Here is a 19667-nt window from a genome sequence, read left to right on the forward strand (position 1 = left end):
GACCTTCTGTGCATGATTATTATTATGAAGCGGTCAATACACCCTCTGTCTCTGGTACCTTGTTCTCCTGTGGGGTGAAGAGCACAGTGAAAGTAGCGGACATTCCTGGTGGGACCTTGCTGCCTGCATTCTTTGGACCGACCACACGGAAGTACTCTGAGTCCTGCAGCTCCAGCTTCACTTGTCGTGAAACCTTGATACAAAAAAAAAAGAAAACCATCACGCAACTTTATAAAATTGCAAGCTCCACACAGCAACAAATACAGAGCCAGGGACACACACAAGTGATGATTTATTTATTATTATTTGTTTGTGTCTTGTACAAACTGCAGCAATAAATCTTCTGCAATCCCCCATGACCTTTTTCCAATCATTCTTCACCCCATGACACACACACACACACGTAATAAATGCTCTTTTCTTTGCTGCTAAGGTCAAAGCTATTCTGCAACTGTTGTTGCCGTTGTTTCATTTCACAGCTGTTTTTGACTGAAACATTGCCTCAGCAGTCACGATGTTTGTGTAAATGTTTACTTATTCATCACTCATTCACACACCATGTCATTGTTGAGGAGGAGTAGCGGTAACTTGTAGGTCTGCGCAGGAGTGAAGTTCTGAAAGACCAGCTCAGATGGGTAGGGCTGGAAAAGCGCCTGGTCCACATCCACCGAGGACAACTGACAACACAAAAAAACACAAACATAAAATAATCGATAAAATAAATCGATCAAAGCATGTCTTTCCTTAAAAATAATTACTGTAATGTCAGAGTCACAGACACTTAAGTGGCTCCCAATAGTTCTTGGGTATGAGTGCTCATGGGTGCTTTCAATTTCAAAACCAAGAGACAAATAAAAAAAAAACCTGAATGGTCCTGTCTTAGACCCCATTAAGGGTCAAGCTCCAGACGCACTGGATACTACAATTCCCATATAGTTCTTCATTAGGTCCTCCTTTCTGAAAAATGCCAACATTTTTTGAAATCCATACCTCAAACTTCTCATGCAGTCATTTAGTGTAAATGTGAATTCTCAAGCCCAATCCAAGATATACCCTTTATGTCACGATCAGGGTTATTGTCTCCCACATTGGAAACCTCAAGCCAGAGCTATGGGGGACATTATACGACTGTTAACACAGGCTGAGTCGTACTGCCCCAGCCAAATAAGTTGAAAATAATACTGCAAGTTGAAGTGTGCGATTCACTTTCTGGATGATGCTTACAGGGTGACCGACAAAGATCCTGCTGGTCACTGCTCCTACTTATCACCTGCAGTGGCCCACAGTGGAGGGTAGTCATATTCACATTTGCATATTTGACAAGTCAACAGAAAATGTGAACGGGGTCAGATGCAAAAATGTGTCCTCCTAATTATGATGAACGGGGCATTTATTCATTTCATAGCCATTTCACAAACTTTTAATGGCATTTTTGCTCCAAGAGTCCCTTTAAATTTTGACTCTAAAGGTACAGCACAGTCAGTCACATTGGTTGCCCTCTGCCCATCAATTAGTGAATGCTGACTAAGGGGAAGCAGCTTTGGTACAGTGCGAATGACCTTAGCAGACAGTGCATGCTCTGTATGCAGGGAATTAATGATAAAATAGTGAGAGAGTTAGAATGTGTTGTCTTTTATTCTCGCAAAAATGAAAGTATCAGATGATATCAAATGTTTAACTGGTTTCATCATCCTAGTTCTCAGAGCCTACTCTGATCTATCACTGTGCCATCTTCACGCATTTTTTCCATTTTTTCTGTTTTTTTTTCTGGTTCATATTGTGGACAGTGAAAGGGCAGCAAGATTTTAAGTTACTGGGATAGCACAACGCTGGCTGGCATTTACTTTGTAATGCGTAGACTTGCTCATGTCAAGCAGCTCCAGGATCCGGGGTGGGTGTATCTCATTGGTGTTAGCCAGGCGCTCCTCTGTAGACTGTAACATCTCCTGGGTGTAAACAGATGGAGTCACCTGCAAACGCACAGCAGCACAGTCTGTTATTCTAAGTGCACAGATCAGTCAGTCAGTCTGTTTCCTATCTCCTAAGCAGCACCAGTCAGATAAGAGACACCACATCAAACAAGACTGTTGCCACTGTTAAAGTGGGTAAAAGACAATGAGAACAAGAGTGGAAGGCTGTCAACATTAAGCTGTCAGCTATGACACATGTACTGAAAAAAAAAAAACATACAGGCACATAGGCATCAGCTGATTTCATGCCCTCAAAGAACGTTAATATTCTCCCCCTCAGTGAGGACCCTCTGCAGCATTGTGTGGTTAGTATCCTCTCCACATAATCCTCTGGCACCTCTTTATCAGTGCATCAGAAGCAGGGAAACACCAACACTTAGCCTATTTCAAGGTTAGATCGGAAAAGGATTTCAGCTAAGTATCTAAATCAATAATGTAGCAGAGGGGGTTATTTAATATGCAATATTTAATAGCTGCCAGTCAGGTGTGTATTCATAATAGACTCTGTTCTATTATTCAGAGACAACAAAGTTGCATGAGTAAACACTATTCTTTAAAAAGGCACAAAATCATGTGGCTTCTTTTCTGATAGTGATGTCTCCCAAAATGTAAATCATTTGTTTTTTACATGGAGAAATGCAAGCATAACAGCCCACAGAACGTTGACCATCGTACTGTGGTATATAAGGGCTGCACTATTTAATTTACAAATGTTACATAATCTTATCATATGTATATTGATTTTTATAGGACTTAGCAATAGACATAGAGAAATACAGAGTGCAATAAAAACATTTTTGATATTAATTTATGCAATTATTTAATTATTACTGTACTTAGTGTGTGCATTGCATATTTTTTGGTGATATGAACAAAAATTAAATCAATATAATCAACTGTAATGACAGATAATCTGTTTCTTTGTGGATCTCATTTTGACCTAAGAAAAATCTAAGTAAAGTAAAAGTACTCCCACTCTTGTCACCTACTCTAGGTGCAGATACAAGCAGCCAAGGAGAGAGCAGAGGCCTAAAATTGCTGAGCTGAGGTCACTGCAACAAAACACTGCAGTCAGGTATTGATTTTTGTTCCCCATAAGAAGCCAAGGTAATTATTAGGACAATCTGTCATTTGAAGCAGCTTCTTCAAAAGAATGGGACAATGTCCAGAACGTATAGTCACAGGAAATTGGCCCCCTGTTAATTCATGAGAAAAACCTGGTTTCAACATCTCATTAATTTTAGCTGGATATTTCTAATCCAGTGTGAGGTTACAAGCTGTCACGCTGCCATAAAGTTTCACAATAGATTCCACAAGCATTGGCAAATGGGAAAGTACAAAAGAGCATGATATTCTCACCCTTCTTGGTCTGTCTTCCCTCAGAACAAGTTTCTGATTGTGAGACAAGGACACTTTGCTCTTTAACCACTTTGTTGTTGTGCGAATCTGAACGGCTGTCATCTTGAATGTGTTTTGTAGGACAAACACCTGCAAAAAAAGGACATGAGGACATTGAGAGGAAAAAAAGAATAGATTAAATAATGAATAATGCTAATTGAGTGCACATTTTATACTTTTACCAAAGATGTTGGCTTGGTAAGTGATGCTGATGTGTAGGCGAGAGGTTGTTTAGCTAGTAATTTAATCGTACAATGCAACAAGTCCGAGCCTCATCGTCCCTTTTAGAGGAAAGTTATTTTACGCTTATTTCAAAATGGTCAAATTATCAGTAATTGCTTATAATTACACTTATTTTTATCGGCTCGCTTTAGGAAATGGGTCTTCAATTTCCCTGTCCACTCGCTGTATAATTAGGCTGTAAAATTTACAGTTCTAGCTAAACACTTACCTTCTGTCATTTAACGTCAAAGAAAACGTAATGATTTTGTTGCTCTATCAAAAAGAAATTAACCAAATTAACCACCCCATAAGTGAATTAAACGTAGTTTTGAAACTCCCCGAAATTCAGCCACAAGCGTTTCAGTTAACTTCGTTGTGGTTTGTTGCCGTGGCAACGCACTCAATCCACTTCCCAGTAAACTGTTTTCTGATTGGCTAGCGGCTGTGACGTTTACAAAAACTGGCTGTAAACATGGTAGTGAGGGCGTCTCTCGCTTAGACTACATAAAAAAACTTAAAAAAAAAAAAAACTTTTAAAAAATTACATTTTTTTTTTAAATCTCAACAACAACAAAACATACAACACGTCTAAAATGTTTTAAGAGGGAACTGTCACCAGCCAAAATGGGACAAACTACTTTGAAGCGTGTAGAAGAAATACTATTTTTTCAGTATCACATAATACAAACTATAGATTACTTGACTCAAGGCACTTGAGTAAAAACACAATGTAGGGGAGACCGGGTATGGTTGTAACTTGGGGAGAGCTGTAACACCACCAATTCCTCCAATCAGGGATAAGATAGGAGTTATATGATCATATCAGTGTTTACCTGCCTCCTCCCCAATCCCACGTGGTAGTTGTAAAGGCTGGAAATATATGCATTTAGATTCTACGGAGAAAAAAATGATTTTGAGGTAAGAAAGTAAATGTTTTGACCAAGACAAATTTTTGTACGGGGAAGGGCAAGTCAGTCAGATCAGTTGGACACATGGGCACATGGCACATGGGCAAGTTCAGTGTTACAAGGCACATGGGATCTGCCATGTAACACTGAGCAGATACTGCAAATCACTGCAGAAGCTGAGAGACCAGGGATCCAGTGATCTTCCCAGTGTAGGAAAGAGTTGGCTGACTATTTGACTCATGCAGCAGACCGTATTATGGACTGACTCCATGTGAGGTAAGTATATGACAAGTTAGCCACTATAGGACCAGACTTACGGTTGATTTCATTAAACCTCAGTTTGAAGACAATTACATTGTGTGACCTCTGTTTTTTCTTCTTTTGCATTCTGTTCAACTTACTTTGACCCGGTAGTGGGGTAGGTTGTAACACCATGTATTTGACATCAACTCTCAAGGTCTGTGATACTCTTGCAGGCACTTGAATTGGTACCATTTGTAGTCAACAAATGTGGGTACTTTGTATAAAAGTTTGAGAACTCTAGCTCAAGAATTCAGTGTTACAACCATACCTGGTCTCCCCTACCAGCCGAGTAAGAAGTACAACACATCCCTCTATGATGTTAAGTAGAAATATGAAACAGCATCAAATGGAAATAATCAAGTACCTCACAACTTTGTCACAATGATGCAAATGTACATTCCATAAATACCAGGTTTAACAAATACTTTATCATGGTTTTAACTTTGTGTTATTTTCAGAAGAATTTTAACACTTGATAAAATGTCATTTGTTTCACTCAGTTTGACCTTCAAATTAAAGCGGCTCATCTTGGTTTGTTTCACTAAAACTGAGACATGATTGTAGACTTTGAACAATCCAACATTTAGTGGCATGAAAGTTAACCACACACAATCCCACAATCTGCTAACACAGATGTACAGACATGAAGAAATAATGTCTCTATTTGCCCTCAATAGCAATCCACAAACAACAGTTATACTGTTAGGTGAAATGTCCCATCTTATATGTATCAAATGCACATGTCACATATATGTTCTCTTATTCTCCCTGTCACACACACACACACAGTCAGGTACACACATGTTCACACACAAAACACCAATTGAGAACTGTGGCTGTGTTTAAGAAGGTCACTGTAAGGGTAAGTGGGACTACAAAAGGGGATTTGAAAGCCCAGCGAGCATGGTGACAAAGTAGGAATTTCTAGTTTAATCTACAACTTTACAAATCCACTTATTTATCCCCTTTGCTGTCTGTTCATGACATAAATATGGACTGATATGGTACGTTCCCCCCAAGCAGGGACACTTTGACCCTGATCAACATTGCGAAGTATTTTTCCCACAGGCCCCATTCTCAGAATGTCTTTTTTTCCCTGTCCCATTGTTACATGTAAATCTGGGTATCATTGCTCACATTAAGGTCAAAATGCTATTTCAAGTCTTCCCCACATTGCCAGGAACAAAAAATGTTGTATTCAGTTTTTTCACTGACAGTTTTTATAGTCAAATTAAAATACATTCAGCCTATAAAATACCCACTATGTGTTAGTTTTGCTCTGTAGATTGTAAACTGTTCAAACCTCCAGATTCCAGGAGAAGACACTGAAGACCTGACCTCAGAGTCCTCAGTATCTTCTCCTTAGATAGACTCCACTAATTCACTTTACAAAGATTTACATCATAAAATCTGTTAATTAGTTAAGGTGAAAATATTATTGGTTATTGGTAGACAAGGAATTTATTGGATCTTGTGTCATTTCACACTTAGACACACTTTACATACACAACATTTTAGTTTACAGATATCTTATAGTTGTATAGCCCACAGTTATAGCTTTTGGTACTTGTTTTTTTCTCTCATCACTTTCATTCTCTCCTTCTAACCCATGAGTCAGCACTTTGAATTGTTGTACAGCCTGCGCGCGTGAGAGAGAGAGAGAGAAAGAGAGAGAAAGAGAGAGAGAGAAAGAGAGAAAGAGAGAGAAAATGGTTGTACATCTTGCTTCAGGTATTTATCATGCAGAGTTGCCTGGATTTTAGGTGTTTAAGTGACTTGTAGCGTTAGATCGTGCTGGCTGGATTTTTATTTATTTATTTTTTTTTTTAAAGCGAGAGAGCGAGTAGTGGCTGATTCTCTGATTATCTCTGCTTTCCTCTCATTGTTGCTCCCTCTGTTCCCAGCCTCGTCTCTCCCGCTGAACGCATCAGTGAGCTGCTCATCCTGGTAGAAAACCGGATTTAGTCTTCTTCAAAGGGACCGGCAGTCTGCGGAGGCCCTGTGCGCCGTGACGTCAGCGCGCACGGTGACCTGCGCCACCCCGTCTGCCGCAGGAGAACCTCCATCAGCCGCTTCAACTGCCGTGAACTCAGCCCGGGCAGCGCCCGTCAGAAACGACACAGACAGCGCCTCGTCAGCAGACTGGTCCCGCTCATCATCTGATATGGAAGCGGCGTCCTCCTCCTCCTCCACTCAGTGCCGGTAAGAGCGATAACGCTGGTGAAATGAGCCTCATGGTTGTCACGGCTACCCTGTAGCCCAGTCACCCTGTGCTCTCTTGGACCCAGTGTCGATCAAAGAATAACGCCTGTATAACTGGTGAAATTTTGTAAGATGCACCTTGTGCTATATTTGACAATCGTTTCGAGAAGCAAAGGCAACAGTATGATGAAGGGTTTATTCTGAGGATTACAGTAAGCTAGCCTGCGGGGGGCTCTCCTCCCAGTATGACACCTGTCACACACCGTGTGCGTTACAGGTGGTGTACAGGCTTGTCGTAGCCATAAATTCTGCTTCCTCCTAACACGCAAATTTTTCCCTTCAATAATGGCTTTGTCTGTTCACTTAACTGGTCAGTCCAGTGCTTCTGCTCCACGGAGAGCCTCGGAGCTTAACAATAGCCCTAATAGATCAGACTGGTTTATTTTCTTTGGACATGCTGTGGTGTCTGCCAAAAAAAAAAAAAAAAAGAAAAAGCCTGGAGGCCGTCCCGCTCTGCTCTGCTGGCTGCTGCTCTGCCGCCTGAGTCGGCAGCACCGCGGACAGCTCCGTGCGCAGCGCGAGAGCCAGAGCGGGGAGTGCCCACGAGCTCACTTCCTGCTCTGGCTTAAATCTGTTACTCTTATACATAACACATCCTGTGTATGTCAAAGGCAGCGTTTGTTTTTTTGTTTTTTTTTATTTAAGAAACAAGTAAGATCCACATTAAAAAACTGTGGTAAATAAGGTAAACAAATGTGTAAACACACCAGGTATCCGTTTGTGTTGCTTCAAACATTAGCGGAAATGTAATTAGACCAGAAAGAACAAGAAGTATTGTACACAATTTGTATTGCACATAATTCAATTTTTATAGCCTCACCAGGCTCCTTAAGAACAATTCACTGACTCCCATAAAAACATTACAGCATAATTACAGACACATGAGATGAAATGTTTTCTCAGTGGCTCAGCTTCTGGGGTTTATGAATCACTGATTACAAAAAGATGTTCAGTTGTCAGGTTAACTGACCTGAATTGCTGTCATTCATTCCCCCATCCCCTGCTGGCACCAATCCACTGAGGCACCAGCAGAAGTTACAGCAGTCACCTGTGTGCCTGACCGAGTGTGGGTGTGTGTAATGCTGCCATTAACACCTGAAGAATTATGTGAGGGGCAACTTCTGCAACTGACAGACCGGCAACGACAACCATTCAACAACTGTGTCACTATTGTCTGCACTGTAGAGTGAAAGGATTACTTAGGGCAAAGGTGTCAAACCTGTTCCACAAAGGGCCGTGTGGCTGCAGGTTTTTGTTCCAACCAAGCAGCAGCACACCAGACTTAACTCATTTAATCAACTGATCTCAGTCTTCAGACAGTTGATTGGTCAAACTGTGTGTTCTTGATTGGTTGGAACAAAAACCTGCAGCCACACGCCCCTTTGTGGAACAGGTTTGACACCTGTGACTTAGGGTGTTAGGATCATTCTCCCACAGACTTCTGCTTTATTTTTGCTTAATGATTCACACAGTCAGTACAAACCACTCAGACAGTTGGGTGGAGCATTGTGCACATGTAAAAGTTCATCACTTTGACTTCAGCCTTTTCCCAGATACAAACATAGCTACTGTAATAAAAGATTCCCCAGCTTTTTTTTTTAGCTTGAATTAAATAAGGAAACAAAGGGGAAAGGTGGGAAGATTGAACACCCATGGCTGGTCTGATGTAGCAGTCATTTTTGATGGCAGCTCTAAAATGGGCTCAAAATCATCAGGCTCCCTCCTGCTGCAGATTAGTCTGGTGAAGGCTGCAGCCTGAAGTGTCATTGTGTTTTAATAACAAAGCTTGAGGCACAGAGGGAACATTAACAAGGTTATAGCTTTACAACCAGATTTATATCCAGAATTACAGCCTGTTTCAGACTTTGTATAATGTAGCACCTCGAGGCATTTCTAATCAAATCAACATTCCTGAATAATAATTTGGCTGGTACACATAAAATGGCAGAGTAAAAACCGATAAGTGTGTTGCACGATGTATTATTTATACTTACTTTTACATAGTGTTCCTTTCCATGTGCTTTTACATTTGCATTTCCAAGTGTTTCCCCCTGCAGCTGATCTTTTACTAATATTTAGCATGGTTGTTACGGAATATTAGATAACATTATCCCGACAATGTGCAGTTTCTTGGCATGAGTTTTTAAAAATTGTTTTGTCATGACGACACGTTCAGCCCATAGGCGAACGTTCCAGTTAAGACTGGTTATGTTAAACCTTTTGTGGACTTATCTCTTTATCTACACATTAAAATAACGTGAAAACCAAACTAACTTTTCTCGTTTGCAAGGCTTTACTTACTCCCTGCAGTGGTTAAAAAAAAGCAATCAGCTGAACCTGTTCTACCATAAAATTGGTGGACAACTGTATGTTTGCATATTCTGTTTTCAGCTAAATCTTTCCCCAGTTTTCTAAAAATAATGTAATGTAAATTCTGTTTTTATTGTTGTTGTGCTGTGTTTTGTTTTTGTTTGCCTTCCAGATGCACTGCAATCAATACTTCCCTCTGCTGATCGATATACCGAAAACAAAATGTTATCAGCATCGTCCTGCACACATTTCATTCATACTGTCTACCTCACATGCAGTATTGATAAAAGACACTGTCTTATATATTTCCTTCACATTAGCTACAACTTTGTTCATATTCCTTAACACCTTCCTCAGACAGTGATGACTTTAAAGCCTAAACATGAGATAGATGTTCATCAGTGTTCTTATTGATAACGATGATGGTTATGACTCATTGTCACAGAGATGTACAGCTGATTAATCAGACCTATGCTTCCGTAATATTTGATATTAATCGATTTTTACCTTTACTTTCAGATACAGTTATGAAGAGTACAAGGAGACAGCAGACTGGCTGCTGGCCCACACAGAGCAGCGTCCTAAAGTGGCCATCATCTGCGGTTCAGGTCTGGGTGGTCTAGCTAATCTGCTGGACAACAAGTCCGTCTTCCCCTATCGTGACATCCCACGATTCCCCACCACCACTGGTAAGTTGATTCTGTCAATTGCATTTTGTCAAAAAAATGAATGATACATTTTTGGACACTGTACATCAGCATGCTTAGACTAGCTTATAGCTCATGCTGTGTGTGTGCTGTGCAGTGGCAGGTCATGACGGTCAGCTGGTGTTTGGGAGGCTGCAGGGCCGTGAGTGTGTCTGTATGCAGGGGCGGTTTCACTTCTACGAGGGCTACAACATACACACGGTAAACTGCAGTATGTAAAGCATACAGTACACAGCAAAACCGAATACACCCCTGTGCTATATCACTGAAGTGTTAAATGATTCAAAACTGTGTCATCTGACAATTGTATGATAGTATTGTTAAAGTTTTTCGAGTTAAAGTGTAGGATATTTGATCTGATGAGAGGCAGCACTCAAGTACTCCAGGTACTGCAGCTTGCAGATTAGGTGAATTGCCGACTCTAAATTGTCCATAGGTGTGAATGTGCAAAGTTTACAATGAAAAGTAGATAAATTCTGCTCAGAAAGTCACACAGTACCTTACTTAGTATATTCAGGATGTCATGGTGTCATATTTGCATTCTGTCTAGTATCAGCTGGTTTCAGCCGTTTATCTGTTTGCTTCTCTCCTACAGCTGAATTCCCAATAAAGTTGTTCTCATTTACATTTTTTCCTGTTTCTGTTGTCAGACAATGGAACAAGTATGAAACAGAGACTGAAACTTGGCCCATTAAGATACATGTTAACCAACAGTCAATTCCAAGTGATTTCCAAACTGCTGCTCTTCTAAAATCCTGGTTTTATAACTGCAATGTCGTCTGACAAAATCACCACTCATCACATAAGGTACACAACACATAAGTACATAACTGTACTGTGGTTTCAGCTGTGTGTACTTGTAAAATCAAGGATCAAGGATCAAGGAACTTTATTGTCATACCAGGACATTTACATGTTATGGTACGAAATTAGTACTCAGGTCCCAGTTTAAGCCATCAAGAGCAAGACGTGAAAATGGTCACTCAGAGAGAAAATTAGAAGCTCATTCGCGTCATTTGCCGAGCTGTAAACAAAATGAGATGCAGAGGGAAAGCCCAACTTTGATGGGGAAAAACGTTTAGGTCCCGTGTCGAGACGGAGTTACACACAACTGATCAAACAATATGTTGGTCGTGACCCGTGCCTTATGAAGATTGGCGAGTTTTCAACGGACGTTAAAGATTTGCCGACAATCGAGGCTGTTGAGATCACCAGTTATCTCGAACTTCAGACCTCTTATTATACGAAACAGCAAATGAAAGCCTACAAAAGCCTGGAGGCATATAACTTTATGAGCGGGTGGGTTCACAACCTTGTTACCAAACGGCTCCAAGACGATTATCGTTTGGTCTTCGCCAGGCTGAGTGTTTATTCTTATACTGGTTATGTATAGCTAGCAGCTAGCAATAGCGGCTAGCAATAGCGGCTACAAACACATCTTACAGGGATACAAGGGGGTTTATTTGTCAGTTACACAGAAATACTAATGTATGACATGACAGCGAAATAGCATTTGGACTACTGAGTCAACGTCCCCTAAAACGCTAGGGCAGCCTAAAAAGTCCCAACGAAGTCCATATTAGACTACCGGCGACTTAATAATTATTACTATGTAAATGAGCATTAAGCGACAACCCAATGATATAAACACAGACACAAAAACCAGGTTAGCTAGCTAACATACCTCTGACGAAGTGGTCACTGCAGACACGGGGATCAGCAGACTGCTCCTCCCGACCGCAGACGTAGGTTTAAAATCCACCATTTACGGCGTTGTTCTGTAAGTTTTTTATATTTCTCACCTTTGTGAGTGACTACTTTTGGTACCTTATAATAGCTTTTTTCTTTTTCTCTATTGGAACGATTTGAGCACCGGTAAACTACACAAAACATAGGCATTTTTTTCCACACGGTAGATTCTCAGTGTGTCAGTCAGCTAAAGGCTGAAACGCTTCCTACCCTCCATCTGAATTTGGCGCCGTCGCGCCGCTGCGTCGTGACGTCACGTGAAAGCCACCTATTCCAATAATGCTAATGGAGGGTATACTAACTTTAGCTTCAGGTGATTCTCAAATATCAACCTTTAATTATAGTGGAATTAGTCAGTGATTTCTGTTTTTCAAATTAATCTGCTTCATTCTTCTTTGGCTTCACCTAAAAATAAGTAAAATTTGAATCTGTTGATATTACTCAACATTTTAGTGATACTGACCAGGGGGGTACTCAGTTTTGTTGTGTACTATATGTACTGCCACTAGTCATATTATTTATTAGTCAGGGTCGTAGAGTGTTATTGCTAAAGGTAAGTTGTAAATAAGCTTAAGAATAAACTGTTTTTTAGCAATGCTAACATCTGTTAATTAGCACTGAACACAAAAGGCAACTGAGGCTGACTAAGTTGCCTCGTGAGCATCTTTCTGTCTCAATTTCTGTCACGAGCCAACTTGCCTCTGCATTTCGAAACCTTGCTGATACAAATGATATTCTATACAGGATAACTGAACTACAGCTGGCAGTTAAAACTCTGACTTTGTCAGTCACTTTGAGGAAAATATTCACTGTTTCTGTAGGTGCAGGCTTAATCTTTAAACATACATTGTTATTCTTGGCAGACCAAAGTATGATGCACAACTTTGGCTAACAATTTACTATGTGTGTTGAATGATCAGCTGTGGAGTTGTGATGACAGTAGGAAAACCACCCAGTGACTGACCTTTGGCTCATGGAGAGACTGCAGCCTGGTTTTATTTTAGCTGTGATTTGCCATCTCCACATAAAATGATCCATATAATTCCACTGAATCATAAAATCCAGTCCAATTTCGTACAGTAGTAGAGGGGCAGATGCATTATGACCCTCTGGTATCCAGTTAGGACTTTAGACATGATATATTAAATGCCTCTGGTTGAATCATCTACTTAAACTGAGCTGAAGCCAAAATGTTTTTCCAAGTGAGGTAAATTCTTACAGACAACGTCCGTTACAAATGTGCCACATACTTGGAAGCTGTGGAAGGCTTTGTCCTGTCTTGTGGTCCTTACGCCCTTAATGGCAAACTGAACAAAATCCTACACAAATAATCTTTAATGACTGAAAACTAGCTTAGTACAGGTAAGTATGAGCTGCCAGCCAAGAGAGAATAATGTAATAAACAGCTCACTGCTACAATTTAACTGCTGACAGTTCTTGTATTACACATGAACTACAGCTAACAATGCTTACATTTCAGCTGTAGAAAGGCCACACGTCCTACATTTCCTGCATAATCCACCCAATATTATGGAAAACCTAACATCAAACAGTCTCATGTTCCAAAATGACAGCACTGACCTTATCAAGAAACCAGGGTACTCGAGAACAGTTCTCCACTAACAATCAAACCACTTTCAATTCAAGCTGTAGAAAACTGTGAAAAAGAAAAAGCAATTTCCAAATGTGACTGCAGTGAAAAGTAGCAGCAGTCGTTCAGGGGCCATCAGATGCCCTATAAAGGTGAGCACAGAACCACAGCTGCTTCAGACATACCAAAACCTACAGTAATAACAGTCAGCGCCTGCAGAGTCTGTACCTCTTACAATTCTTCTCATGTGATGCGTTTCCTCCGCTATGGTTCCCATCTGCCCCCATCTTCTAACTGCCGTTTGTAATAATCTGCTGTGCATCAAGGCAATAAAGGAACAACAGTGTTGTTGTTGTTGTTGTTGTACCATATTTGTCTCACCAGGTGACGTACCCAGTGCGAGTCTTCTTCCTGCTGGGTGTGGAAACTCTGATCGTGACAAACGCAGCGGGGGGACTCAATGGCACCTACGATGTGGGGGACATCATGCTCATCAAGGATCACATCAACATGCCGGGCTTTGCGGGCCAGAACCCGCTTTGTGGGCACAATGATGAAAGGTACAGCACCAACGCCAAGGCAGGGCTATGAAAGTGAAACTGAAACACTGTCAACATCTGTCTGTGTCTTACAGACTATTGCTGTGTCCAGTTCATTCATTTAAAATGTCTCCAGGTTCGGAGTGCGCTTCCCTTGCATGTCGGATGCGTATGACCGAGAGTTGAGGGCTCTGGCCAAGCAAACAGCAGAGGAGCAGGGCTGCGACAGCTTCCTGCAGGAAGGGGTTTACTGCATGCTGGCTGGACCGACATATGAGACGATTGCAGAGTGCAGACTCCTGCAGACGCTGGGGGCTGACGCTGTGGGTTAGTACAGCTCCGTTGTGCTCACATTAGGAGACGCTAATGCGTTATGGGAAAGCCTCTTAACAGTAACTGCACAAACAAATATGAATGCATTATTCAGAGAGGAACAGATACAAACAGCATGTGAAATAAAGCAGGATCCGGTGAGTTAGTTATGTCCTGTTATTTGTCAATACATTGCTCCTTTTTCTATTATAGAGACACTTCAGACCAACTGTCACCCGGGTCTCCTCCTCCTGTTATTTACTCAACTTCTAATTTTTGAAGAAAACTCACGCAATATGGCCCAATGCTTCTCGGCCTTGTATTTTTCCACTGTTAAAACTCTTACTCTGCTTCCACTATTCATTTCCACCTGGACCACCACCTGATCGCGGTAATACTGTGGACAGTGTAAAGAAACACACTGTTTTTGAGCCTAGTGATCTTAAATGCATAACTTCCAAATATAAGATGGGGCATTCCACAGATTTTACACATCAAGTTAAATGTTTAATGGAAGTGCAGCAATAAATTACAGGAGATTTAAAGGGGTTTAGCATCTTTATATACGTAATTCTTCTTCCTTTCGTGCAGGTATGAGCACCGTCCCGGAGGTGGTGGTGGCTCGACACTGTGGCTTGCGTGTCTTGGGTCTCTCCCTCATCACCAACAAGGTCGTGACAGATTATGACAGCAGTGAGAAGGCAAACCATGAAGAGGTGCTGAAGACCACTCAGTGCCGCACCCAGGACCTCCAGAAGCTCGTCAGCCACCTCATCACCAAGCTGTAGTGCTTTTATCTAAAATCTTGTTGGCATAAAATAAGATATCCAGCCTCAAAACTAAGTGACTGGTGATATGATAATCATAGCTTTGAACAAAAAGTTAAATTTATGTGCAGATGGTGAAGTGTTCAAGATAGGGTGGACAGATTATTATTTATTACTGGGTAATGTGGTGAACCAGGGGAGTCAGTGAGATTTTTTCAGCAGAGTTAAAAAAAAAAAAAAAAAGAAAATGCTACTTAGAGACACTCATAATACCTGGAAACACCCACAGCATTTCATGAATGCTGAAAAGGCTAGTTTGCTATTCGTTTTTATTACAGCGAGGCTTTCACAAATGAGGAAGTGTTAGCCTGGATCTAGTCTCCATGAATCACAGTCATGACAGGCCTACAGCATTTTGCCAACTGCAAAATGATGGTGGCAGATTTCATCGTCAGTGCTGTTATGGTGTCTATAACTTGAAAGAACAATGAGAGGCCACTGGTCTAGGAGTTTCCTTTTTTACACCAGGCTGAAAAACCTTCACTGCCCCTCTCTGGATGAAAGTATGTTTCACTGATAGACCACACCAAGCATCCATTTTGGCTGTGGTTGGTATGGTGCTTTGCTGCATCCCCTAACCACACCCGACAATGATGTCACGGTGTACTGACACACCCTGGTCAGTACACCTCTGCATCACCGCAGGCGAGCAAAAACAAAACCAAAAAACAAGATCCTCAGGAGCTGTACAGTTACAGTCTAACAATAAATGGCACATGCAAATCATGAGATGTGTAAATCGTGGTAAGGAAATGCGGTGAAAGTAGAATTAGTGGGTGTCTCTGAAATCCTTGGGTGACATATTGACTTTTATTGTGTGTTTGTTTGACTCCATATTGATTGTTGCAGTGGCTAAGATCAGGTCTTATAATCACAGTATACCATTCTATTATTTAAAATTATTTAAACCTCATCATTATGTATCTCTGTCCTGCATTAGAGCTGAAGGGTGGCTGGGGTTGCAGTGGCTGACAAAAAGACTGGGACTTTTCTGATAGCTGAACCTATATATCTGAGTGCATCTAAACAGTGTAATGAATAGGGGATAATTTCATGGCCAGCTTATGCAACTGACTGCGAACGACTACTACTATACACGTGCAGCCTTTAGATGTACTGAGATGATCACTGAGTAGCACCCTGTCTCTTTTTTAACACTTCATTTTTTAATGATTGTCTGTTATTAAGGTTTATATGCTGTTACTTACGACTTGTCAACCCTCCATTGTTTATACTTACATGCATAGATGCTGTATGTCTTATTTGCCTTTAGCCCGGAGCAGTGTTCACATCTACCACCAATGCATTCATCATCTGCCAGCCAGATGTATTCAGAGGACACTGTGCTCTTAATGGTGCTGGTCTTGACATGTTTGTGCAGGGCTAAAGAAAACAGCCCATCACTCCAGCAGGGTCTATTCTTGAAACAACATAATTAATAGCTGCTAATTTAGAGAGTATAGAATAATTCTTGTTATCAGACAGAGTCATTGGGACCAAGTTTATTTGCACTCTTTAATGATCAAGTCAGAGTTGTCTATTTTTGAAGCAGACAAATCACTTATTTTAGCTATTTAATGTATTTTTTGCTGAAACGATGTGACATAATGCCAGTGGCGTGTCAATCTATGATCCAAATCCTTGTCGGATCTCTGAATACGGAAATAAAGTTTTAGCTGAATCTGTGTTTGCAAAGCCTGTCCAATAATGGAGAGCTCTTAATTTTAGTGATCTCATAGATCAGTGATTTACATCTCGTAGATTTATAGATTGAAATATAAGCAATGGCTAAAAGAAATATAATCTGAAAGGTTTTTCTGTGGCAGATCGCATTTTGGGTCAGTTTGATTTGCACAACACTGTAATACACTGTGATATCAGGGAGGGCTATAATACCTGTGCCTGCAGTTTTCAATCTTCTCTGCGCTGATGTGGAACCTCCTGCCAGGTTCCTTTGACCGTCTCATTCATTAGAGCTGGAAAGGCCGGAGAAATCCTAGATCAGCAGTCCACCTCTTGGACCGTTTGCATCAGGCTTCACATCAAGATGGTAATGGAAGTCTTAAAGGCGAATTCCATTCTAAAAGAAGCCTGCCCTCATCAAAATGTAAAATCTGGAGCTGCTCCATACACAATAAACAGGAAGAGCTGTTATTTAAACACAGTGAATTAATTCTAAAATCCTTTCTTTTTAATTTTTTAGAAGTTTTAAATCATATAATCTCCAACACCCTGAATACATTTACTACTATACTTGCTATTTTCTTGCTATTTTCCTGTATGGGCACAACACCAAATGTTGCATTTTGTTTCCTTGTTTTCTGCTGTCTGGTTTGTGAACTCTTCCTCATATCCACATTTATTAGACTGAATAATCTCCATATGCTGTATGCGCTTTTTAATCACATATACTGTATCCAGTCCTCAGGTTGGAATCTAATGGTCTTATAAGATAAACCGACTACGTCTCTACTGATTTAAGACGAGTCATTTACATGCAAAATGTTGCTGCTGTCACATTAAAAAAAAACTTGCAGATGACACTTGGATGCTGTTTTTTTTTTCCTGTCACAGATGAGTGCACACATTTGCGTGTGTGTGTGTGTGTGTGTGTGTGTGTGTGTGTGTGTGTGTGTGTGTGTGTGAATACATACTGAAGGGAAAACAACCTAGAATCAATCAATGAGGAGAAGTTTTGTTTTCAAGGAGAAAAAGAGTTTGTCCTATTTTCAGTGATAATGAGGGATATAAAGGAGAGATCCCCCCCCCTCCTCCACATCTAAACACACACACCTCATAAACATCATAAACATATCCACTCTCTCTAAACTCTCTCTCTCTCTCTCTCTCTCTCTCTCTCTCTCTCTCTCTCTCTCTCTCTCTTTCTCTCTCTCTCTCTCTCTGGCTTCGCTCCCTCCATCCTTCACTTTAAACACACCTCAAACAGATGAAGACGCTGTGAGCCTGAGATGAAGTGGAAATGGCTGCTCTGTGCTTTGCTCCTTTCTGTTACATAATTGATCTGCATACAGCATGTGGAGGTGCGGCCCACTGTGGAACTGAAATATTAATACAAATGAACCAGGCAGCCTAACAACACAAACACAACACCTATACCGGGCTGCATGGATTGAATTTACACACATTTGTGGAAATGCCTCACACCCAGGCTTCACAGCAAAAAGTGAGACATGTACAAAGACATGCATGTAGGATGCAAATATCAGGCTCCCTGCTTTGAATGGAGGGAAATGGCAGACAGGACACAGATAAAGACAGATGACAAGAGTGACTAAAGAGAATAAGAGAGGAGAATGAAGTGTGTTTGGCTCGGCAGTCCCCACAGGCTGGCGACAGGCCTCATCTGTAATGTAATGTTGATCTATCTATTGTCGCCGTGCCAACTGAGCGCAGAACCCGCTATTGATTAATACAGGGTGAAAAGAGAAGCTGAGGAAATAAAGCAGGGACAACTCTGCTGAGTTTACACTCTTAAACACTGTCACACACTCAGTGTTTCTCTCTGTCAAACACACACACACACACACACAAAGTTGTTCTCATGCACTGTCATGTACCTGAGCACACGCTCTCTATGAGACAGCAGTTGCTCCTCAGTTGTTAGTGAATGTGACTTTTACAAGCGTAAGAGAAAAGCGGCGGATGAGGGAACGTCTCTGCTGACTTTCACACGCCGCCTCCTAAAGGAGTCGGCTGCCAGCAGCGTGTCAGCAGTGTGCCAGCGTGCAGCAAGGTGGATCTGGAAAATTACTGCTCCACCTCTGAGGAGATGTGACAGGCCAAGTTCAACTGTGCATCTAAAGGCATGATGGTGCCAATTTGGTTTATCTTGATCATCTTAATTATTTTCCTGCACTATCACAGCTTCAGCCGGGGTAAACTTGATTTATAGCACCAAAAATACAGTGTTTGCATCCAGCATTGGCTCTACAGGCATGTCGTGCTTGTCATTTACTTTTGATGTGATGACAGATCATAAATGAACCCCTCCAGCACTGAAAGAATCACTCAAATACACTTATATGAAGAACATCTGGTTTTAATAGCTTTCAAATCAGTGACTTTAAAGGTAATAGTTCAGCATTTTGGGAAATTCGCTTATTCACTTTCTTTCTGAGAGTGGGACTGGAGGACAACACTCAGAGCAGGGAGGCGATTAGACTGCCTACTGGACCGGAAGCGGGGAAAAACAGCTAGGCGCGCCATATGAAGTTGCCAGGTCTGATATGATCTTATTAAATCTGGCTGTCTCGTATAGAGATGTCCTCACTGACCATATGGCAAACTGAGCTGCAGCTAAGGACGCTGCACAGAAATACTGGGGACATGGATAAACTTCTGTTCATTAAGAAATAGTCAAACCATGTAACTCACTGTCAATTTCACATCTCTATTTGATTTTGGGTTTGGAGTGAGCTAAGCTAGTTTTCGCTCCCTGCTTCCAGCCTTTGTGCTAAATTATGTTAACTGCCTCCGAAAGATTCTGGTATTTCCATCAGGAGGTGGTGGAGCCCAAACTCCTGTTGGCAAAAAAACTGTTAGCTAACA

General features: G+C 41.1%; 2 protein-coding genes across 2 annotated transcripts in view; one reads left to right on the top strand and one right to left on the bottom strand.

Moving 5' to 3' along the window:
• hydin (HYDIN axonemal central pair apparatus protein) overlaps positions 1-4479 on the bottom strand; it is a 65726-nt gene extending 61247 nt beyond the window's left edge. Inside the window, exons 1-5 of the mRNA XM_041038154.1 lie at positions 4424-4479; positions 3330-3458; positions 1845-1970; positions 558-677; positions 59-193 (exon numbers count right to left, since the gene is read on the bottom strand). Coding sequence (XP_040894088.1) covers positions 59-193; positions 558-677; positions 1845-1970; positions 3330-3431 — 483 coding nt within the window. The 5' untranslated portion in view covers positions 3432-3458; positions 4424-4479. The remainder of the gene's footprint in view (positions 1-58; positions 194-557; positions 678-1844; positions 1971-3329; positions 3459-4423) is intronic.
• Positions 4480-6471: 1992 nt separating this feature from the next.
• pnp6 (purine nucleoside phosphorylase 6) lies at positions 6472-16779 on the top strand. Its single transcript, XM_041037478.1, has 7 exons — positions 6472-6532; positions 6706-7003; positions 9893-10062; positions 10178-10281; positions 13805-13980; positions 14096-14286; positions 14863-16779. Exons 2-7 carry the CDS (start codon positions 6966-6968, stop codon positions 15057-15059), a joined length of 876 nt encoding a protein of 291 aa, XP_040893412.1. The 5' UTR covers positions 6472-6532; positions 6706-6965; the 3' UTR covers positions 15060-16779.
• Positions 16780-19667: the final 2888 nt, after the last annotated feature.

Source organism: Toxotes jaculatrix, chromosome 5 (genome assembly GCF_017976425.1).
Source record: "Toxotes jaculatrix isolate fToxJac2 chromosome 5, fToxJac2.pri, whole genome shotgun sequence".
Taxonomy (NCBI): domain Eukaryota; kingdom Metazoa; phylum Chordata; class Actinopteri; family Toxotidae; genus Toxotes; species Toxotes jaculatrix.